This window comes from Polypterus senegalus, chromosome 9 (assembly GCF_016835505.1).
Source record: "Polypterus senegalus isolate Bchr_013 chromosome 9, ASM1683550v1, whole genome shotgun sequence".
NCBI classification, from domain to species: Eukaryota; Metazoa; Chordata; class Cladistia; order Polypteriformes; family Polypteridae; genus Polypterus; species Polypterus senegalus.
Window position 1 is genome coordinate 176363041 of NC_053162.1, and position 24330 is coordinate 176387370.

At 41.8% G+C, this 24330-nt stretch overlaps 1 protein-coding gene across 1 annotated transcript in view; it reads right to left on the reverse strand.

Annotated features, from left to right (window-relative positions):
• The window catches only part of lamc3 (laminin, gamma 3), a 220913-nt gene that overhangs the window by 24592 nt on the left and 171991 nt on the right, over positions 1 to 24330 (reverse strand). The window contains exons 18-22 of the mRNA XM_039764395.1: positions 15616 to 15760; positions 14731 to 14936; positions 14541 to 14617; positions 13817 to 13951; positions 9298 to 9436 (exon numbers count right to left, since the gene is read on the reverse strand). Coding sequence (XP_039620329.1) covers positions 9298 to 9436; positions 13817 to 13951; positions 14541 to 14617; positions 14731 to 14936; positions 15616 to 15760 — 702 coding nt within the window. The remainder of the gene's footprint in view (positions 1 to 9297; positions 9437 to 13816; positions 13952 to 14540; positions 14618 to 14730; positions 14937 to 15615; positions 15761 to 24330) is intronic.

The following is a 24330-nucleotide window of genomic DNA, read 5'->3' on the forward strand; positions in this document are numbered from 1 at the left end:
CTGCTAAAAAGAAGCCCCTGGCACTTGAAGTTAATTAATGGATTGGTGTGCCATCCTGCGTGGTTTCCTAGCTTGCGCCCTTTGATGCTGGGAAGCATTCAGACTCAATCAAGCAGGTTTGAGAATTTTATGTTTTACTAAAAACATCCAATCTTAAAAAATGTTGGGAAATGAAGGCGTTATCTAAATAAGCGGGATTGTGAGAAATTAATTCCTGCATTTATTTCTAGTAGGATTGACTACTGCAATGCTGTGTTCACTGGGTGTTCAAATAGTTTTTTATACAGCTGACAGATTAATACAAAATGCTGCTGCAAGAATTATCACAAAAACAAGAGAATACGAACACATAACTCCACTTCTTAAATCCTTACACTGACTCCTGGTAAGGTTTAGGGCAGATTTCAAAATCCTCCTTTTAACATATAAAGCCTTAAATGGACGAGGCCCGGCATACTTATCTGAACTTATCATGACTTACAAACACATTAAGATCTCAAGATGCCGGTCTGCTTGTGATTCCAAAGATTAATAAAATAAGAGTGGGAGGTCGAGCTTTTAGTTACAGGACCCCTAAACTGTGGACTGGTCTGCCTGCTACTATAAGAGATGCCCTTTCAGTCTCAGCTTTCAAATCCCGGCTGAAGACTCATGACTTCAGTTTAGCACACCCTGACTAGAGCTGCTGATTAACTGTACAGACTGCATCTCTGTTGTTAGTCCTTAGCACGAAAACATGAGAGTTCTAATTTGTTACTGACCCTCACCTGTTCTGTGTCTCTTCTCAGTACTCAAACGTAGCACTTGGTGTCCACGGCCCACCTGACAAGTTGTTCTGCCTGCCTAAGGTAAATTCATCTCTGATGGAGGATCAAAGGAATCATCTGGTAGAGGGGTCCTTTCAACAGATCAGCTGTCCCAGCGCTGACTCAGCTGTGAAATGGCCAATAGGAGGAGGTGGCAAGATGGCCGAGGTCTCCAGGACTCTAAACAAATCGGAATCCTCTTGTATGATGTCATCTACTCTTGTATTTTGCTCTGGACTTGTAATATTTCTGTTGTACCATCGCATTGTATTGAGGATGACTTGTGTTCTGTTCTGTGTATTGTGTTGTATTCACCCAATTTTTTTTTTTTTGACACCCACTGCACGCTCATCCTACCTGGAAAGGGGTCTCTCTTTGAACTGCCTTTACCAAGGTTTCTTCCTTTTTTTATCACTACAAGGGTTTTTTTTGGGGAGTTTTTTCTTGTCTTCTTAGCAAGTCAAGGCTGGGGGGGGCCGTCAAGAGGCAGGGTCTGTTAAAGCCCATTACGGCACTCCTTGTATGATTTTGGGCTACACAGAAATAAATTGTATTGTACTATTATTGGGCAACTGCCGCCTCACAGCTCCAGAGTCCTGGGTTTGAACCCCAACCCCTCGATGCCCGTGTCTTGCTTGTGTGTTCACTCCAGGCTGGTTTGGGTTCTCATCTTGTTCTTGTGTAGGAAATGCTCAAAAGCTACTCAAAAGTCAAATAAACTGTTAGGTTTATATAATAAAAAATAATCACACCATTGTGGAACAATGTGCTGTTGTAGAAGCTGGCACAACACGTTTGCAATGGCTTATGGGTAGTTTGAATAAGCACAGCATGGTGCTATGCCGTTAGTCCAGTTGAAGCCAAGGTCAAACAAACATGGGTGCTCCACTGACGGATTATTGAACAAAGTGCCATAGTGAGATTTCTTTGGGCAGAGGGAGTGAAATCTGCTGAAATTCACCAACAGATTTTGAGTCGTGCAGCTTGGTAAGTTTTGGGTACCCATTATGGATGTCTGGGAAGTAGAAAATGCATCCTGGCTAGGAAGGAGGAGAGTTTTGTTTTACCCAGATGGGAGGCCAGAGTGGAAGGATAGATGAGTTGGCCAGCTGGTTTAAGAAACAACTTTGTGCCCCGTCAGAATAATATGATGGCAGGACCAGCAGAAGCCGGACATTGGAAGCAGGACCGTTCACTATAGAGCAGGTGGTAGTGATCCTCTTGTGGCAGCCCAGTTGGAACACCCACAGGAGTGCTTGGGAGTTGGGAGTCCGGAAGTACAACCCTGTCAGGGTCCCTAAGTGCCAGTAAAGGGCGCTGTCGGGGGGGAGACCTCCTTACTTTCCACATGACCCAGAAGTGCTTCCAAGTGGACACACTGTGGCATCAGATGCATTCCTGGGTCCAGCTTGAAAAGGAGCCCACCACCTCACATCGGGGAGTCAGAGTCGGGAGGCAGAGGACAGAAGGAGGAAGAATTTGTTTTGCATTGTGATTCATTTATTAATCTTTGCACATGTGATTGTTAAAAGGTGTCTTTGGTGAATAAATATCTTTGATCTTATCTCAGTTGGGGATTATTGTGCCTGAGGTTTGGGGCTCAGTGATGCCTCCTGGTGGTTACACCATCTTGCACAAACTTTACGGTACCCTAAATCATCATGCACTATGACACATGCAAATCCATTGTTGATATGCAACAGTGGACAACGTAGTTCATCGGTCTTCTCTGATGAAGGCGTTTGCCATGTCGATGTGGGCTCGTGTGTGCCATGTTGATGGTCAACCAGATCGAGCTTCGTCAGTTATGTTGGTTCTTTCTGCTTGAAACCCTTTCTACCCATTTGTAAACTTTTTGCTGAGTACCACTGTTTTCACTTCCGTACTGAGCCAACATCCTTCAGTGAATTTTCATGTTACACAAGGACTGTAAAGACCATAAAGTTTGCACACATGATGGGAACCCAAACAATGGACTGAACTGCACAGGCCAACATCCTTGGGTGAATCTCAGATGGTTTCACTCCCTCTGCCCAAAGAAATCTCACTTCGGTTCGTTAGTCGACAGTCCCGCGGCGGAGCATCCATGTTCACTTGACCTTGGCTTTAACTGGACTAACGGCAGAGCGCTACACTGTGTGTATTCACACTACGCATAAGCCACTGCAAACATGTTGTATTGTGTCAGCTGCTATCTGTTGTCATCAACACGTAATTTTCAAATGGCCTTAACTTTCTGATTTAGTCTTAGCGAGAATTGCAAAGAAAAAATGCATTGCTTAGTCTAATAGCAAAATACACGACCATCACTGCCTAACGTGTCACCATTTTGTTTTTGTAACGGGCACTGCCATGTTTTGAGCCCCATTGTTAGGATGTCACTAATGGTTGTTGTTTCAGATGTCACTTTTTCTAACGGCATCAGTGTGACACTTTTAATACCATGGGTATTGTAAGAGCCATTTCCTAGTTAGATAAGACTCATAAATATTTTACTAAGATGACAATTCATAATCTAGGGGAGGTTCCTAAAACCCCCTAAGTAGAATTGCATTGGTATATTCTTGACATTTCTAATAGCTCTGACTAAATATTATACTCAGTTAGTGACCAGCCTTGCCATGTGTAAGGTGTAGAGGGCATAAGGTTTTAAACCGGGCCTACGGGCCTTTGAGTGTGTGCAGTAACTCAAGAAACAGCACTAATTTAAGTGCATAGCCGTACATTTAAAGTATACAGAAGAAGACGTTAAGAATCTTTAAGTTAAGAAGAAGAAGAAGAAGAAGAAGTAAAGAATTTTTAAGTACAGAAATAACTAAAGTTTCTCAGGAAAAGCTAAATTTACAGAAGATATATTTTTCCTTTTTTTGCCTTTTATTCTGCGTGTGTAAGTACTTTTTCTTTATTCTTGTGTGGATTATTTACTTTTAACTTTCACTAAATATTTTTAAAATAAACTTTTGGACTGAGAGATTTCTTTCCGCACGCGTTTTACCTGTGCTTGATCTCGCCTTATACTTTGGCGGTGTTGTGATGTAAGATTTTGCATATAACTTGATAAATATTTTGTATGTCTTTATTTGTAATTTAGGCAAAGCAATGTAACTTAGCGTTGCATTATTGAGAAGAATTCATGTTTACCACCCCAACCAAGTTTAGGAATGGGTCTCTTTGAATTTTACGACAGAGTTGGGAGAGGATGTGCCTTAAACCAGTTTGGCGAGTGTTTCTCTGCTAAAGTCTTTCAACCCTCGCAAGAAAGCCAAGCTTTTCCTTAACATATGGTCTTGGGGGGTGGCAGGTGTTAAGATGTTCTATTCCCCCATTGGTCTGAAGTATGGCTGTTTGGAATTGGCTTTAAGTACCATGACGTCCTATTGGCTCTAGGGGTTGGACAGAGCATCTATAAATTTACTTGCTCAACCTCACACTGTCTCTCTTACTAACATCTGATGAAGGAAAGGACAACACAATGAAGAGCACAGCTCTGAAGAAAGCTGACCACAAATGATGCCTTAACTAGAGACATTAAGTAACAAACAAGTCTGTGTGCTGCCTGAACTACACATCACAATTTAATCAGGTTGTATGGTTGTCAATATTCAAATGTACTTTGCATTTTGTTATTATTTATGAATATTATCAATAATACATTATTTTATGTGTAACTTAACTCCTGCTTGTCTTTTACTACACTGAACTGCCTGAGGTTATACAGTTAGGACCATAAATATTTGGACAGAGACAACTTTTTTTCTCATTTTGGTTCTGTACTTTACCACAATGAATTTGAAATGAAACAACTCAGATGCAGTTGAAGTGCAGACATTCAGCTTTAATTCAGTGGGTTGAAAAAAACGATTACATAAAAATGTGAGGCAACTAAAGTATTTTTTGAACACAATCCCTTCATTTCAGGGGCTCAAAAGTAATTGGACAATCGACTCAAAGGCTATTTCATGGGCAGGTGTGTTCAAGTCCGTCATTATGTCTTATCAATTAAGCAGATAAAAGGCCTGGAGTTGATTTGAGGTGTGGTGCTTGCATGTGGAAGATTTTGCTGTGAACAGACAACATGCGGTCAAAGGAGCTCTCCATGCAGGTGAAAGAAGCCATCCTTAAGCTGCGAAAACAGAAAATACCCATCCGAGAAATTGCTACAATATTACGAGTGGCAAAATCTACAGTTTGGTACATCCTGAGAAAGAAAGCAAGCACTGGTGAACTCAGCAACGCAAAAAGACCTGGACGTCTACAGAAGACAACAGTGGTGGATGAGCGCAGAATCATTTCCATGGTGAAGAGAAACCCCTTCACAACAGCCAAGCAAGTGAACAACACTCTCCAGGGCTTGGTAGGCGTATCGATATCCAAGTCTACCATAAAGAGAAGACTGCATGAAAGTAAATACAGAGGGTGCACTGCAAGGTGCCAGCCACTCATAAGCCTCAAGAATAGAAAGGCTAGATTGGACTTTGCTAAAGAACATCTAAAAAAGCCAGCACAGTTCTGGAAAAACATTCTTTGGACAGATGAAACCAAGATCAACCTCTACCAGAATGATGGCAAGAAAAAAGTATGGAGAAGGCGTGGAACAGCTCATTATCCAAAGCATATCACATCATCTGTAAAACACACTGGAGTCAGGCATGTGATGGCTTGGTGCATGGCTGCCAGTGGCACTGGGACACTCGTGTTTATTGATGATGTGACACAGGACAGAAGCAGCCGAATGAATTCTGAGGTGTTCAGAGACATACTGTCTGCTCAAATCCAGCTAAATGACGTCAAATTGATTGGCGGCGTTTCATGATACAGATGGACAATGACCCAAAACATACAGCCAAAGCAACCCAGGAGTTTATTAAAGCAAAGAAGTGGAAAATTCTTGAATGGCCAAGTCAGTCACCTGATCTTAACCCAACTGAGTGCAGTTCACTTGTTGAAGACTAAACTTCAGACAGAAAGGCCCACAAACAAACAGCAACTGAAAGTAAAGGCCTGGCAGAGCATTAAAAAGGAGGAAACCCAGCATCTGGTGATGTCCATGAGTTCAAGACTTCAGGCTGGCATTGCCAGCAAAGGGTTTTCAACCAAGTATTAGAAATGAACATTTTATTTCCAGTTATTTAATTTGTCCAATTACTTTTGAGCCCTGAAATAAAGGGATTGTGTTAAAAAATACTTTAGTTGCCTCACATTTTATGCAATCATTTTGTTCAACCCACTGAATTAAAGCTGAACGTCTGCACTTCAACTGCATCTGAGTTGTTTCATTTCAAATTCAGTGTGGTGATGTACAGAACCAAAATTAGAAAAAGTTGTCTCTGTCCAAATATTTATGGACCTAACTGTAGATATAGAAGGCAAGGTGGGGAGAAGTTATATACAAAAATACCTTATAAACAGTGGTAAGTCTGTGGGATTAGACATTCTGACTGAGGCTACATCTTAATAATGCAAAGGGGAAAGTAGAGCAATATAATACTCTGCCAAGATACAACAGGCAGCTACAGGTATCCATGATTAAGATGACTTCTTAAAAATCAGGAGTGGTCTCCCCTTATCTTTCTCGTATACTCAGATATTGGGATGGATATTTGAGGAGTAAAACACAAGACAAGGATTATATTTTTATATTATGTACAGTAAAGAACCATCAACAACAAATCAAATCAAATTAATAATACAGTATATCGAACAATTATTATAAAAGTAAAGTTGAATAAATCGGACTCTGCAGCTGCATGAATAACAGGTGAAGTACCACTTGTGTTGATAGAAATCTACGTTTTATACCTAATACTTGTATGCAAAATTTTTTTGACCAAAGTGAAAGCGCACTCAAGTTTTCGTGTTTACACACACACACACACAGACATAATTTCATAAATGTTATTTTTGGACCCTCGGAGGTCTAAAATGTTGAGATTCATCAAAATCGAATTTTTGGACGATTCCCATACTTCGTATACAAGAAAGTAAAAAGAAAAGAACAAAAAAACTTTGGTGGTGTTTCTTTTTGTATTCAGGTGATTTTTTTGACTTGTAGATAGACTTGATGAACTGAAAATTTTCATTGTTTGGTTTGGTTTGGTTTGGTCTGGTTTGAATGAAGTGATGGCCAGTGTACCCAAGGGACAAAAAGTGGTTGATTGGAATGGACTTCAATGGACATGTTGGTGAAGGAGGTGATGGGTAGGTAGGTACGACATCAAGAAGAGGAATGAAGAAGGTCAGAGGATAGTGGATTTTGCCAAAAGGATGGACATGGCTGTGGTGAATATGTATTTTAAGAAGAGAGAGGAACATAGGGTGACGTACAAGAGTGGAGGAAGATGCACACAGGCAGATTACATCCTATGCAGAAGAGTCAATCTGATGGAGATTAAACACTGCAGGTGGCTTAGCAGGATAGGATGGTGGTCTGTAAGATGATGTTTAAGATCAAGAAGCGGAAGAGAGTGCGGGCAGAGCCATGGATTAAATGGTGGAAGTTGAAAAAGGAAGACTGCAAGGTTGAGTTTAGGGAGGAGGTGAGACAGGCACTGGGTGGCAGTGAAGAATTACCAGACAGCTGGGAAACTACAGCAGATGTAGTAAGGGTGACAGCAAGAAGGGTGCCATCTGGACAGAGGAAGGAGGAAAAGGAAACCTGGTGGTGGAATGAGGAAATACAGGAGAATATACAGAGGAAGAGGATGGTGAAGAAGAAGTGGGATAGTCAGTGAGATGCAGAAAGTAGACAAGAGTACAAGGAGATAAGGTACAAGGTGAAGAGAGAGGTGGCGAAGGCTAAAGAAAAGGCGTATGATGAGTTGTATGAGAGGTTGGACACTAAGGAGGGAGAAAAGGACCAGCGGGTGAGGCAGAGGGGCAGATCTGGGAAACACATGCAGCAGGTTAGGGTGATAAAGGATAAAGATGGAAACGTACTCACAAGTGAGGAGAGTGTGTAGAGCAGATGGAAAAAGTACTTTGAGAGGCTGATAAATGAAGAGAATGAGAGAGAGAGAAGGCTGGATGATGTGGAGATAGTGAATCAGGAAGTGTAACGGATTAGCAAGGAAGAAGTAAGGACAGCTATGAAGAAGATGAAGAATGGAAAAGCCGTTGCTCCAGATGACATACCTGTGGAAGCATGGAGGCGTATGGGAAAGATGGCAGTCAAATTTTTAACCAGATTATTTAATGGAATCTTGGAAAGTGAGAGGATGCCTGAGGAGTGGAGAAGAAGTGTACTGGTGCCGATATTTAGGAATAATGAGGATGTGCAGGACTGTAGTAACTACAGGGGGATAACATTGATGATCCACAGCATGAAGTTATGGGAAAGAGTAGTGGAAGGTCAGTTAAGAAGTGAGGTGATGATTAGTGAGCAGCAGTGTGGTTTTATGCCAAGAAAGAGCACCACAGATGTGATGTTTGCTCTGAGGGTGTTGATGGAGAAGTTTAGAGAAGGCCAGAAGGAGTTGCATTGCGTCTTTGTGGACCTGGAGAAAGCAAATGACAGGGTGACTGAGAGAAGATGTGGTATTGTATGAGGAAGTCGGGAGTGGCAGAGAAGTATGTGAGAGCGGTACAGGATATGAACGAGGGAAGTGTGACCGTGGCGATGTCTGCGGTAGGAGCGATGGAGGTGGGATTACATCAGGGATCGTATCTGAGGCTTTTCTTATTTGTAATGGTGATGGACAGGTTGACAGACGAGATTAGACAGGAGTTATGAATTCTTCTCATCAATTGCGATCGTAATGACCTATTTTATGATCAGAAAGATCAAAGTGGTAAAAAATTGCTGAAATGTTACAGAATAGTTTGGGCAATTTGTTTGCTAGGGTGCAAAAACTCATGCCTGAATTTTTCATTTTGACTGAGACCCATCTCCTGATCCTAACAGCTCTTCCTGTTTGTTCTCTCAACCTTCACGAATAATAGCGATAACAGAAGGAGCCATTGGATTTCAGAAGCTTGCATTAGGTATTCTGAAGAAAGAGCTTGGTAAAGGAATTTGTGAAGAATAAATGCTGTTGGAACTTAATTCACGTTTATAGGATTGGGATGAAGAGTGGCCCCTACAGATCACAGCCTTCAAAACTCAACTTGCATGCTCCTTGAAGCCTTCAGAGATGGAGGACTGTCTTTGAATTTGTCTTCCACGCTCTTGCTACCATTATGAGTTTGCATAGCACTTTAACATCTCACTCCAGGTCACCTCTGAGATAAGATAACCCTGACCCTGATATGTGTTCAAATCCCACTACTAACACCACTGTGCCACCCTGAGCAAGTCACTTCACCAGCCCATGTGCCAATCTGAGCAACAAAAGTAAATGGAAGCAACTGATCCTGCAGTTTTGCAAGGAACCTTGGATTAAGTCCACTGTCTATGTGTTTCATCGACCGGGATCCTGAAATTTCACAGGACAATTCCACGTAGTGTCACATGCAGTCATATGTTGACATAAGATAATTCAGCATCTGCTGTTACCTCAGTTTCCCTGCTGGTGACATTATGAAGTCCATTGCTGATCTTCTCCTGCACTTCTTCATGGACGCTTGTGGCTGCAGACTGAAGGTCTCCAATGGTGTTTGTGATGTTCTTCTTAGCTGCTTGCATCGTGAGAAGTCTGGAAAAGACAATCATGACTGAACATCACCCCAGACTGACACCATTAGGACTCTGCAAGATTTTGATTTTTTTTAAAAAAAGTTGCCTTTTTTCACATGTTTATGGTGGTCACAAGCCGTCTACTGAAGCAGATGGCCTGCCAGGAGTTTGGGACTCACCAGGACTGAGGGGATAATATGAGAGGCAGATGTACAAAATATAAAAGGTAGGTTTTTATTCTACAATAGCAAAAAGAAGAAAAAATGTTGATGTAAATGTTTGCACTAAACAGCAAAATAGAATGTAGTCCATAGTTCAAATAATTCTTACTGTGAGAAAGCAAAGATAAAAATAATAGAGTGCATAAAACAAAACAAAGGCTCTTACCCTGATGTTTATTCAGTGTCTTTCAGTTCAGAACAAGGGGTTAGCAGCCTAATCAAATAAACAAAAACTGGGCTCTGTTTCAGCCAGCGCTATAAATGCAACTCCTCTGGGAAAAAAAAAACATCTCAGGAGATGTTTATGGTTCTCTGGAGCCTTAAGCCTCAACAACAGCCAACTGCTGAGCCACCAGACACCTCTAAGTCTGGCGCACCTCGCACACCCTAATTGTTTTTCGATGGATTGTAAACAGCACCCTCTTGTGGCCACAGCGTACTTATAAAGACATCTTAATTATGTGAATTTCCCCTTGGGATTAATAAAGTATCTATCTCTCTATCTAATTTCCCGGGTCAGCTTGTATACACACAGGGAGACACCATTTAGGTCATTTTTAAAGATTTGAAGTTTTCATTTCCAAGTGTTGGACTGAAGAAAAACAAAACTGTTTTATTACTCTGATATACCTTGAAATAAAAGTGTGTTTTAGATAATAGTAGGTGTGAAGCTTAGGATACATATACTTAGAAATAAGGAATATTAAGCATACAAAGAAACACAAATATCTCTCTCTCTCTCTATCTATATATATATATATACTCAGCAAAAAAAGAAACGACCTCTGACTTTCAACTGTTTTTACTTTCAGTAAACTTAATGTGTAAATATTTGTATGAACACTAAAAGAGTCAACACCATAAGACATAAACTACAAATGTTTCACAATGTGTCCCTGAATGAAGGGAGGCTCAAAATCCAAAGTACCAGTCAGTCTCTGGTGTGGCCACCAGCTGCTTGAAGTACTGCAGTGCATCTCCTCCTCATGGACTGGACCAGATGTGTCAGTTCTTGCTGTGAGATGTTACCCCACTCTTCCACCAAGGCACCTGCAAGTTCCTGGACATTTCTGTGGGAATGGCCCTAGCCCTCACCCTGCGATCCAGCAGGTCCCAGACGTGCTCAATTCCTTCGACGATAAACACGAATCCGTCCATCACCCCTGGTGAGACAAAACCGGGACTCATCAGTGAAGAGCACTTTTTGCCACTCCTGTCTGGTCCAGCGAAGGTGGGTTTGTGCCCATAGGCGGCGTTGTTGCTGGTGATGTCTGGTAAGGACCTGCCTTACAACAGGCCTACAAGCCCTCAGTCCAGCCTCTCTCAGCCTATTGCGGACAGTCTGAGCACTGATGGAGGGATTGTGTGTTCCTGGTGTGACTCGGGCAGTTGTTGTGGCCATCCTGTACCTGTCACGCAGGTGTGATATTCGGATGTACCGATCCTGTGCAGGTGTTGTTACACGTGGTCTTCCACTGCGAGGATGATCAGCTGTCCTTCCTGTCTCCCTGTAGCGCTGTCTTAGGCGTCTCACAGTGCGGACATGGCAATTTATTCAGCAGTCCTCATGCCTCCTGCAGCAGGCCTAATGCACGTTCACGCAGATGAGCAGGGACCCTGGGCATCTTTCACAGTCGGTAGACAAGTCTCTTTAGTGTCCTGCGTTTTTAGAACTGTGACCTTAAATGCCTACTTTCTGTAAGCTGTTAAGGTCTTAACGACTATTCCACAGGTGCATGTTAATTAATTGATTAGGGTTAATTGAACATGCATGGAAAACATTGTTTAAACCCTTTACAATGAAGATCTGTAAAGTTATTTGGATTTTTAAAACATTATTATTGAAATACACAGTCCTGGAAAAGGGACGTTTCTTTTTTTGCTGAGTATATATATATATATATATATATATATATATATATATATATATATATATATATATATATATTTATATATCAGCCATTCCCTGTGGCTTCACTCGCTTATTAGTGAAACAGGACAGTGAGGAGGGCCCCGCTCAGCTCTCTACTCCTGATTTCACTCAACCCCCTGCCCTCGGCTCACAGCCTTTGTCTTTGATTAGCGTCAAGCGCGAATATATTGCTCCTGCAAGTGAACTATGATTCTTAGCGTAATGAGAGAAGTCACAAAATCAACTGGAATGTTCAAGCAAATTATATATATATATATATATAAACATCTAAATCCATTAAGTAGTTCTCTCGTTCGCTAACTAAGCTGAGTTAAGGTTACATCCCGAAGCCCCGTCCCACTCCCCTCAGCCCGATAAATCTCTCTCGGATTCGCCCAAATAAATCGCTCTTGCAAGCGAACTCTGAAACTTAGTGTGAGGAGAAAGTCGCAAAAAATAAATTATAGAAAAACACTCGATCTAAGTCCATTAAGTAGTTCTCTCGTGAAAAGCGGACTGACTTACAAACGGGTCTAAAATATGGACCACAAAATTTTTAAAACCGTTTCTTAGCGAGCACCTATGTGCCAAGAGGTAACATATTGTAGCGACCTCCGCATCAGGCTCAAAAAGAGAAGAAGTAAAAAAAACAAACAAAACAGACAGACATAGTAAAGTCTCACCAAAAAGATTTTACTGGAACAATCAAGAAAAAGAACACCGACCTCGGAACCCCAAACCCACCCCCTTTTTAAGCACCCTCTCCAACCCCTCCTCCCCCTTACCCCCTCAATCAATACCCCGCTGTCAGTCTTCCATGCTGAACTCCGCCCACCCTAAATCGGACCTAACAGTCAGACAAAAAAAAGGCTTCGACCTGGCTGGGACGCTGCACCATATTGCAAATTTCAAGTCCCAAGTCCACATGTTTCGGGAGATTTCATGATGAGTGAGTCTGTGGTATTTGGCATATATATTGCCACGCACGTGCGATTAGGGGGCCGCGTAAGGACCTAAACTGTAGCGTGAAGTCGCATACCAGAAGGGATTGGTGGGGTACTAACCTCTCTCTCTTTAGTTTAGCAGAAAGAAAGACGCACCACCGCCATGAATCTGCCACGTCTACCTGATCACGCATCACCACTTCCGCCCTTCCTCTGTCGACCTCTGATGATGTCATCAATCCCAGAATCCATCTCGGTTCCTTCCCAGCATTCATCTCGGTTTATTTTCGGTCCCTCACCATAAATGCTCCCCCTCTCCGCCATTCTGGCAGTCTCTGTTAGATGCAATTATCTTGTATAAATCTCTACAGTATACGGGGCTGGAAAACCCCAAACCTTGCTGAGTTGTTTGTCTTTTTTCAACAATATATTTTGTCACACACGTGCGAGGAGGAGGTAGCTGAAGGGCTTAAGTCATGATAATACCACATCCGACCAGGACTCAGGGAGGAGAGAGCGGGGTGCACTAACTGTCTATCTCAGATCCCTGCAGACCTTTCCCGAAAAATTCTACCAGGTTCCAGTACCTCAGAAGGCGCCACTTCTGGGCCCCACCCCTCGATGATGTCATTTCCGGTCTAGACAATGTCACTTCCTGGTCCCCACCCCCCTCGATGACATCACTTCCTGTATGGGCCTTTAAAGCGGCCATTTTACCACCAAGGAAGGAGTTCTGTTTTGGACTCAGTATTGTGAACATCTCTGTTCAATTTCAAAAAACCTTTTGCAGCCAGGGATATTATACGGGTGGCTTCCCCAAACCTTTTTATGATGTCTGGTCTGTGTTTATATCACATATATATATATATATATATATATAAAATCCAACATATGTCTGTCTGTCTGTCCACTTTTCACGAGAGAACTACTTAGCAGATTTAGATCATTTTTTTTTCTGTAATTTACTTGAACATTCCAGTTGATTTGTTTTAATTAGCGTTTGTAAATTATGCTCTGCAATGGCCGGCCAGTCCACCTAGAGATGGCTCCTATACAACGGGCATTGGCTCTTCACTCCCTAAACTGAATAAGCGATTAGAAAATGAACTGATTCATGCAATGCGACTCCATCGATTTCACGCCGGGAAGGGTTTTCTTTTTGTTCTCCGCTTCTGTCTGGCGCCAGTTACCATTTTGTTCACAGCGTCTCTGAGGCTGCAGCAAAACACTGAGATTCTCACGTGGCTGTGGTGGCACAAGGAGACCACCCAATTCTCCCTTTAAAAGTATTCGAGCGAGCTGCAGACCACGGTTAAGCTCACCGTTGGCTCAGCTCCCTGAAGCATTCCGCACTCGAGTTGTCCTCCAGGGTCTCTGCCAGCAGGATGAAGGTCTCGTTCGATGTCCTAAGAGCCGTTCTGGCTACAAGTTCAATGGATTCTGCAGTTTGACGGTGGCTGCAATGAGAGAAATAAAAGGAAAAATTAAACAAGAGAGGAGCAGGAGGCATTTCAGGGGGCACCATATTGGAATTGAGCAGAGCTGGCCTTTCCATTAGGTGACGTAAGTGGCCATTTAGAGCACCGTCACCCAAGAGGCAAACACTCTGGACTCTGAGGGACACCTTTTATGTAATTGAAGAAGCGGGCACTCAGTACATTGAGTGGAGGGGCTCTCAAAGTCAAATCATAGTGAATGCATGCTATGAGCCCCAAGGGGCAACGTTTATGTAACTGCAGCGACCTCCTGTCCATGCTATGGACTCTAAGGTGCACCATTTTGGCAACTCAAGTGGCGTGCACTCTGGACCCCCCCTAAACCTCCCCCTGCCAGCTCTATATGGGCTTTGACCTGCATTGGAGCGGATTGTTTCTGTGCCAAGTAAATGCCACCCACACTCAAGTAGCCATCTCTCCCACCCATTTAGCAAAGCACCCCTTCACACCGCAACACACAGGCACATATGTGAGAACACACACACTCATACCTGCATACAAATGCAAACGCACGAAAACTCACACACAAGCCCAGATGAAGATGGTCTACCTGGCAGCTAACAGGCGGGATTCATCTGCATATGCAGCCCATGGCTCAGACTCATCGGGAAGACCCCCACTGATTACCTGTGAGCAAAACATCCAGATGTTTAGTTAGAATGGCGACCATCACAGGAGTGTCTTCAACTGGACCTTGCCACCACGCCCGTCCCCTATTGAAAGTGAGTATTGTACCGTACCATGCCACCCAGAGTCTCCACTGCTTTCTCCAGCTCTTGTTGCGTGGCACCCAGAGCTCTGCTGACCACCGCCAGAGAGCTGCAGAGCCTACCACTTCCTCCCAGGCTGCAGTTCACTTTCAGGTGGATCATCTGCAGCCGAGTCTGCACGCTCACTACTGCCCCCTGCAGGCTTGTGAACTGCTGCACAAAAGCATCCCTGGCATCTGTAATAGAAAGTTAATGGCGGCAGAGAATCAAAATGGTGACCATACAAGTGTGGTTGATTTGACTCAATGGACACAAAACCTCTAGAAAGAACCTCTAGAAGGAAATCAGGCTGAGGGACGAAAGACCACATTGATAAGTTTTGAGAATCATACAACCCGTAAACGCGGGGGGAGTGTGTGACCCACTTAGCCAATGCCAAGGAGGGGCTCCGTGTAACCTGTGTTAACCATGAGCAGCGTGTTCAGTTCATTTTAAGTTGCACTGTCACAGTCTGGTCACTTAGTAATGGGTGTCAGGTCTCCATCCATGGGGTGCCAGTACTTCATAGGGCACACTCACTAACTCACACATACGTGGGCTCAAACTGTGGCATGCTGTTGTTAGAAGGTGCAGAGGTGGTCCGTCCTCAGGAGAGTTTGTGCTGCTCCCTGCTTTAACTCCCTGGTTTATTATCATGAAAGGCTCTGGTCAGCTTTGTGATGCTTGAATGAAAAAAGAAATCATTTTCTCATTCTTTTTCTTTGCCTTATTTAATGCACTGACTTTTTTTGTACCTCTTGCAAAAGAAAAAAAAAAAAAAACCTTAGAGATGAAAACTTTGACAAGATCGTTTAGTCAAATCTGTCAACAGAAACACTGCAAAGCGCAGGATTAGGCTGCTCGCTCACTCATCACCTTGCACCGCCAGCAGATCCTCCAGCGAATTGCTCTGCGGCGAATCCCCCTGCAACAGGCGCTCGTCGAAGCCTCTCCAGTGTCGGCACTCGTAGGTCTGCAGCAGCCGCTCCACTCGCTGCAGTTTGCCTTTCAGCTTATCTGCCTGTGAACAGAAGACCAAGGCCGGCCATTAGGGCGTGGGGTGGTGTCCGTAGCATAAAGGATACCCAGTGGTGACCCGACAGCCATTTTTCTATCCAATCCCCTGCTTTCATAGATAGATAGATAGATAGATAGATAGATAGATAGATAGATAGATAGATAGATAGATAGATACTTTATTAAAGTCATCTTGCAAAGGGCTGCCAGACGTCCCTTATATCACTGAAAAAAGTATAACATTGATGTTGTTCATTCAACGTAAATGTTCTCTTTCAAGCAACTTAAGATTAGCCATTTAGTGTTGTAACTTGAAAGATTTGGTTTTTAGATCTCAATCAAAGTAAAAAAAAATGTTTGCACCAAAGTAAGTTATGGTGGAGGGAATAAACACAAAAATCCTATTTCAGTTAACCTAATACTGTATTTTCGGTTGTGTGTGTGTGTCTGTTTTGGTGTTTGTTTATTCTTCTGGTTGAACTTTCCAGTGTGCTGGCTTTCCAACTGCCAGAAAAGAAGAACACTTTCCTGAGTGGAGTGGACATGGCTTTACAGGTCTGGTCATTTTCAGCTGCAGACTTTTATAACGGAGGATTTCTGGTAAGTAACCCTGTTTCTCAACTGTTAATTCTTATATATAATTTGATAGTTTCTTTATGTATGGTGTTCGCGTCAGTACCTCGACTCAATACAAGAGAACCACGCAATGGGACTCTGCCTCTGTAGTTAGAACATCACGTGGCAAACGCGGACGCAGTATTGCATGATTGGCTAAGAATGTTCGAATGCTTCAGTGACGCCGCTGGACGGCCGAGTGTAGTAAGTCGGTGTTGGTTCGAGCAGATATCAGTAAGTTCGGTTGGTTTTTGGAACGTTGGTTTGGTGGAGCGTACTTTCCAGGACTAACATCGTCGACTGACTTAAACCCTTCGACAGCTCCGGAACCGTAAGTAATTTAGAACGTATCGCCCTTTGCTTGGTACGTCGAAATCTATCTTTGGGCAGTTCGGTTTTGGCATCCGTCCTTCTGACATCTGTTGGCAAACTGAGTAATGACGGCCGGGTATTAACAATGGTCACTGTTTAAATTTTAGCCGATCTCAGATCTAAACTGACCACTCCAACATAATTATTACTCCGACTCTGATTAGTCGTAAAAATACGGTTTGTTTTGAAAATTTGTTGCCGGAAAAAATCAAATGAGGTGCGCCGGAGAGCTGAGTTCACGTCTCGCAGCCCCGTTTAAACAGGAAGCTCTTCATTACATCGGCCGAAAAGGTCTATCTTAAGCACAAATCAGTGCCAAGATAACAAAATCATTTCAAGGACTTGAAAGAACAAATAATTCTTTGCAGAGGAAGTATGGATTTCACAAACGTAGAATTTGTAGCCGATTCGATCGGCTCCCAGTCGCTATGTTTCTTTAAATTGCCAAGAGATGGCTGAAGTGTCCAAGTATGAGACCATAGAAACAGAATTACTAAACGCCGCATGACCACCACCATCGTACGTCAACGTCGCCACCACATTGCGGGTGGCACTGCTGTGGAGTGAAGTAATGGATAAAGATGCCACATGCATGTGCTGCTTGGGATTGTACAAACCGCTGTACGCTCCAAACCGGATCCCGAGGGATTACATTTCATAGGTAAGGCTGAACCATTTTATTATCTTAGCACTTAAAGTCACCTTAAAATAAAATTAAACAACATTAGTACAAATCAAACAAGATAATGATAAATCAAACATCAATAATTAGCAAACAAACACAGAAAACTGCCAGTAACAGTGCAAAATTCACAATTGGCATGCCAGTTTGAAAAGATAAGTTTTTGAGGGCAGTTTTAAAATGTGTTATTGAATCGAGCTGACGGATATGAGAGGGAAGAGAATTCCCGAGTTGTGGAGCACAATGAGAGACGCTCGAGTTCCCATAGCACTGAGTCTGATGTGCGGTACAGAAAGTCGAGCTGCAGACGAGGATCTGAGTGAGTGAGTGGAGTGTCAGTCTGTAGGAGATCAGTGAGGTGTGGAGAGCTTTAAATGTTCAGAGCGGGATTTAGTATTGTGTTCTGTAGTTAACAGGGAGCCAGTGAAGTTGAGAGAGAAGAGGTGCGATATGTTCAGTGGATTTACAACAGCAGGTTATTATCCTGGCAGCAGAATATTGAATAAGTTGTAAGCGATGGATAGGCCTACGTTGTTGTGGGATGCCAGATAGAATAGCATTACAGTAATCTATACGTGAGGTGACTCGGGCATTAACCAATACTTCAGCACTGTGTTGTGTAAGAACAGGACGAAGTCTAGAAATGTTTCGGAGATGGAAGAAGGCAGTCCAAGAAATGTTACTTATATGGGAGGAATTATTTAATAATAATAATAATAATAATAATAATGTAATGACCCGGCAGGCAGCGCTGACAGCGTGGTGCGTTGTGGGTATATTTCTGTAACGTTTACTGTTTGTACTGGGCAAGCAAGGTAATTGATTTCCTGTTCTATAAATGTTACATGTGTTTATGTTTCGGTTGCTTGGGTGGGCTTGGGTCATTTGAAGCCCAGGTATAAGTAAGTGTAACAAGTTACCATCAGTGAGAGGGATGTTTCTATGAATGACCTTGACAATGGCCTTGCAGTGTGTTTAGCTTGAGCTTTGTTTCTGACTATCTGCTCTAATAAAGAGATACAAAAGGACAGAGCTGTGTGTTGCTAGATTCCATCTATGCAATTATGTATGGAGACACTCGGAGTCGTGCGGTGTATGGGACACGAGTGCTTGCTTGCTTAATGAGCTAGGCACAGCTACGTGCAATGGCGCTGGCATTCCGCTGGCCGACCAGCTTGGGGGAAGTGCGCAGTAGAGTTCGGCTCCGAGAACTTCAATACTCAACCACCGGTCGTTACAATTATTATTATTATTATTATTAGTATTATTAGTATTAGTATTAGTAGTAGTATTTAATAATTGCCTTTATTAGTGCATAGATGGATATAAATAATTACATTTAAACGATTCGACAAAATCTGTTGTATGTTAACGATACTGTTTTAAACGTTATTGTTTTTTCATCAGAAAACCCAGTTTCCACGTCTGCGTGTACAGTGTTAGTTCAAATGGCACTTTTGCCAGTCGCAGTATGGCGGACCCGCTGATGTATCGTGTCGACTGGGCAACACAGCGAATGCGGCGTCAATCTATATATGTCTATGATTTGTTCGCTTTCCGGCGTAGTGTAAATAAAGTAAACTACTCTCATTGCGGTGCGTATTCCGTACGTAATACCATGTAACACATTAGAATTCTCCTGCTTTACGCGAATATACCCATGCCACCGAAGAAAAGACGTACAATGCCACGGTCCACTTCAGATGCCAGAGAAAAGTCTATTTCAAGGGCGTCTCAAACGCCACAGCAGACACAATCCAAAGTGGACGAACTTACAATAAAATGTGAATCAGAAAACTGTTTGTTCTATTTCTATTTTCTGTTTCTTTCATTTGGGAAATCCAACAGTTATAGATTCCCGGGCAACGCCGGGTACTCCTGCTAGTTTTATGTGTAAGAACTCGCAATAAAACCTACTTTCAAGAAAGCTGTAGAAACGTTTAATAATTTTTTGTTGTATATTTAAGATTTACACTGCAAAATGCTTGTGTATTTGCACTATATTTAAATAAATGTAAAAAGTACAGCTTTGGAATGTGTTATGTTCATAATATTTCTAATAGCATGAAAACAGGTTACGATCAATAAACCATTTTAAATTGTAACAAGTTAAGAAATAGATTTACTTCAGTATAAAAACAAGTGAATTGCACCCAATCACTCTAAATGATTTGCCTCAACATAAAAATTGTGGGTTCAATAAGATAAAAAGAATTATATTGGTTCAGATTGAAAATATTAAGTGTGAATCATCACCTTATTTTTTTGGGCCATGTAATGAGCACAAACAAATGAAATCGTGCAAAAACAAATCAGAATACGCAAAAACAAATTGAAAAAGGCCAATATCAAACATTTTTCAATGGGGAGTGCTATCGGCATTAAGTTATAGCTTCACTTCCAATTCAAAATATTGAAATATGTCTGGAATACTTTAAAAACTGCTCTGGCAAAGAGTGCTAAAAAAAAAAAAAAAAAATTTTCTGGTAAAATACTTTTTTAAAAAAAATAAGAGATCTCTTTTACTTTTCAGCGTTCTCGCTTCCACCGCACCACGCGTTGAAAAGCTGGGATCGAATCGTGTTTTACGTTTAGCTTTCGTTGTTTTTTTTGCTTCGATTTGGGTTACGTGCTGCTCTTTATGTCTTCACGTGTCCAATTTTGTTTGCGCAGATGCTGTTTAGTTTGTGTGCTGCTCCATTTGCATTTGTTGTTTCTGATTTGCTTTTGCACTTTCTCGATTTGTTTTTGTTTATTCCGATTTGTTTTTGCGTGATTTAATTTGTTTTTACGCATTGCAGGAAACAAAATAAATCATGCAAAAACAAATCAGAATACGCAAAAACAAACTGAATTGATGCCAATATCAAATAGTTTTCAATGGGGAGTGCGGCACGGTGGCGCAGTGGTAGCGCTGCCGCCTCGCAGTTAGGAGACCCGGGTTCACTTCCCGGGTCCTGCGTGGAGTTTGCATGTTCTCCACGTGTCTGTGGGGGTTTCCTCCCACAGTCCAAAGACATGCAGGTTAGGTGGATTGGCGATTCTAAATTGGCCCTTGTGTGTGTCCTGCGGTGGGTTGGCACTCTGCCCAGGATTGGTTCCTGCCTTGTGCCCTGTGTTGGCTGGGATTGGCTCCAGCAGACACCCATAACCCTGTGTTTGGATTCAGCGGGTTAGAAAATGGATGGAGTGCAATCAGCATTAAGATATACCTTCACTTGCAATGTAAAATATTGAAATATGTTTGCAATACTTTAAGCACTGCTCCGGCAGAGAGTGCTCAAAAAAAATAAAAATTTTTCTGCTAAAATATAAAAAAGATAGGAGATCTCTTTTCAGCGTTCTCGCTTCCAACACACCACGCGTTGAAAAGCTGGGGTCGAATCGTGTTTTATGTTTAGCTCTCACTGTTTTTTCTGCTTCGATTTGGGTTACGTGCTACTCTTTATGTTTCCACGCCTCCAATTTTGTTTGCGCAGTTGCTGTTTAGTTTGTGTGCGGCTCCATTTGTATTTGTTGTTTCTGATTTGCTTTTGAATTTTATCAACTTGTTTTTGTGTATTCTGATTGACTTTTGCGAATTCGTTTTGTTTTTACACATTGCACTTCAGGACCACCGTACATCTCACATGTTGCAAGTCAGCTTGGAGAAAGGCGTCAACCAAGCAATAATACGTACAGTAAAATATCGTCCCATTCATCAGTCTTTCCTCTGTCTAAGCAGGTGCAGTTTAGATCTACCTGGACACACCCTGGGTCCCTGCTCGCAAACGGGACTTCATGGGAGAGAAATAAATGCGTATTAAACAAAATCCAAGTTTTAATCAGCTGTACAGGCACACACCCCATATCACTTTAACCCCCACAATCATAACCATCCATCCATTTTCTACAATTGACTGTCTGTTAAACCCAGGTAACTCAAAGGAATGCCCCCAGAATACTTCCAGTGAAACCTGTGAGAACATTGCTGTATTTTTCAATCAAAAAATTAATGATATTAGAGATAACATAGTATATCTCCCCAACACTGCAGAACCTCCAAAGCCCCGGTACTCCGTTATAAACAAATTAAATGCTTTCACCAGGATAGATTTACCTGAATTACATAGTATAATCTCTCAACTGAAACCCTCCACCTGCGCCCTTGACCCAATACCAACCAGGTTTTTCAAAGAAATATCAGGCGTGCTAATTGACAATATTCTTGACATAGTAAATTCGTCATTAAATACGGGGGTCTTCCCAGACTGTCTTAAGACTGCTGTAGTTAAACCGCTGCTCAAGAAAAATAATCTTGACCCCTCAGCTCTTTGAAAATTTTAGACCCATCTCTAACCTGCCCTTCTTAAGTAAAATTCTAGAGAAGGCAGTCATTATGCAGTTAAATGACCACCTCAATAAACATGCTATTCTTGATAAATTTCAGTCAGGTTTTAGAACAAATCACAGCACAGAAACTGCACTCGTTAAAGTAGTAAATGACTTGCGGGTAAATGCAGACAGAGGCCATTTATCTGTTCTCATCCTCTTAGATCTGAGTGCTGCATTTGACACCATTGATCACAATATTCTTAGAAATCGCCTTAGTCAATGGGTGGGCCTCTCTGGCAGTGTCTTAAATTGGTTTGAATCCTACCTGGCAGGGAGAAAAATCTTTGTTAGTTGTGGTAATCATCTCAAAGACACATGATATCATATGGTGTTCCACAAGGCTCTATCCTGGGTCCGCTGTTATTCTCAATCTACAGGCTTCCGTTAGGTCAGATTATCTCAGGGCACAACGTGAGCTACCACAGCTATGCTGATGACACACAGCTGTACTTATCAATAGCACCTGATGACTCCGACTCTCTCGATTCACTAACACAATGTCTTACTGGTATTTCTGAATGGATGAATAGTAATTTTCTCAAACTAAATAAAGAGAAAACTGAAATTTTAGTAATTGGCAATAATGGATTCAATGAGGTTATCAGAAATAAACTTGATGCACTAGGATTAAAAGTTAAGACGGAAGTAAAAAACTTAGGGGTAACCGTTGACTGTAATCTGAATTTTAAATCGCATATTCATCAGACCACTAGGACAGCATTTTTCACTTAAGAAACATAGCAAAAGTTAGACCTCTTATATCATTGAAAGATGCTGAGAAATTAATTCACGCTTTTGTTTTCAGTCGACTAGATTACTGTAACGCACTCCTCTCAGGACTACCCAAAAAAGACATAAATCACTTGCAACGAGTGCAGAATGCAGCTGCTAGAATCCTAACTAGGAAAAGAAAATCCAACACATTTCTCCAGTTTAGATGTCACTACACTGGTTGCCTGTGTCATTCAGAATTGACTTTAAAATACTGCTTATGGTTTATAAAGCCTTAAATAATCTCGCCCATCTTATATATCGGAATGTCTGACATCATATCCCAAATCGTAACCTTAGATCTTCAAATGAGTGTCTCCTTAGAATTCCAAAAGCTAAACTTAAAAGAAGTGGTGAGGCGGCCTTCTGCTGTTATGCACCTAAAATCTGGAATAGCCTGCCAATAGGAATTCGCCAGGCTGATACAGTAGAGCACTTTAAAACACTGCTGAAAACACATTACTTTAACATGGCCTTTTTATAACTTCACTTTAACTTAATCCTGATACTCTGTATGTTCGATTCATCATAATAACTATTCATAGTGGCTCCAAAATCCATACTGACCTCTACTCTCTCTTCTGTTTCTTTTTCCTGGCCTGCGCCACCACCACCTACTCAAAGCATCCTGATGCACCAACATTGATGGACTGAAAGCCAGAAGTCTATGTGACCATCATCATCAGGTCCTTCCATGAGAACCCTAAATACAAAGAGGACTGTTTGATTTATGTTAGGTAGATTGCCCAGAGGGGACTGGGTGGTCTCGTGGTCTGGAACCCTACAGATTTTATTTTTTCTCCAGCCTCTGGAGTTTTTTGTTTTTCTGTCCACCCTGGCCATCGGACCTTACTTATTCTATGTTAATTAATGTTGACTTATGTTTATTTTTTATTGTGTCTTCTATTTTTCTATTCTTCATTTTGTAAATCACTTTGAGTTACATTTTTTTGTATGAATATGTGCTATATAAATAAATGTTGATTGATTGATTGATTGATTGATCCATTATCCAACCTGCTATATCCTAACTACAGGGTCACAGGGTTCTGCTGGAGCCAATCCCAGCCTACACAGGGCGCAAGGTAGGAAAGAAACTCCGGGCAGGGCGCCAGCCCACCAGAGACAATCATAACCCTCTCAATTAAACCTCAATAAAAACTTTTAAAAAGAATGAGTTCTGGTTGGTTGATATGGGGGACACGATCAGAGCGGGTGTCAAATATAGGTCACTTTTGTGAGATTGTACATTTGATTTGTCATACAGGTGACCCTGTTTTCCCCTTAATACTCTTTAATGTGTAGACCTAAGCAAAATGTCTTTAATCACAGACTTTTAGCATTTATTTGTTACACCACACATTACACCTGTGCCCTCAGGATACAGGATAGAACGAGAGAACAAACAGGACAGAGAATAATGTCCTATTATTTAGCTATTCAGCTTAATTAAATGATTACTTTCTGTGTGTCTGTCTGGTTGCTTTGTCTCTGTCATTCCAAAAGATGGTTCATCACAAACAGTTTTAGTAATAGAATGCATTGAATTTGACACTCCAACAGATGGTGCATCAGAAACCAAAACTGCTTTTATAAATCAAATACCAAATGGCATATAACAAAGGCATGTGCATTGTATCAGACACTCCAACAGATGGCGCATCACAAACATTAACTCTTTTAAAAGTAACGCTTTTATGAACCCCTTACTAAAGGGTTTATGGCAGTGACATATTTGTTGCATTTATCATTCCAACAGA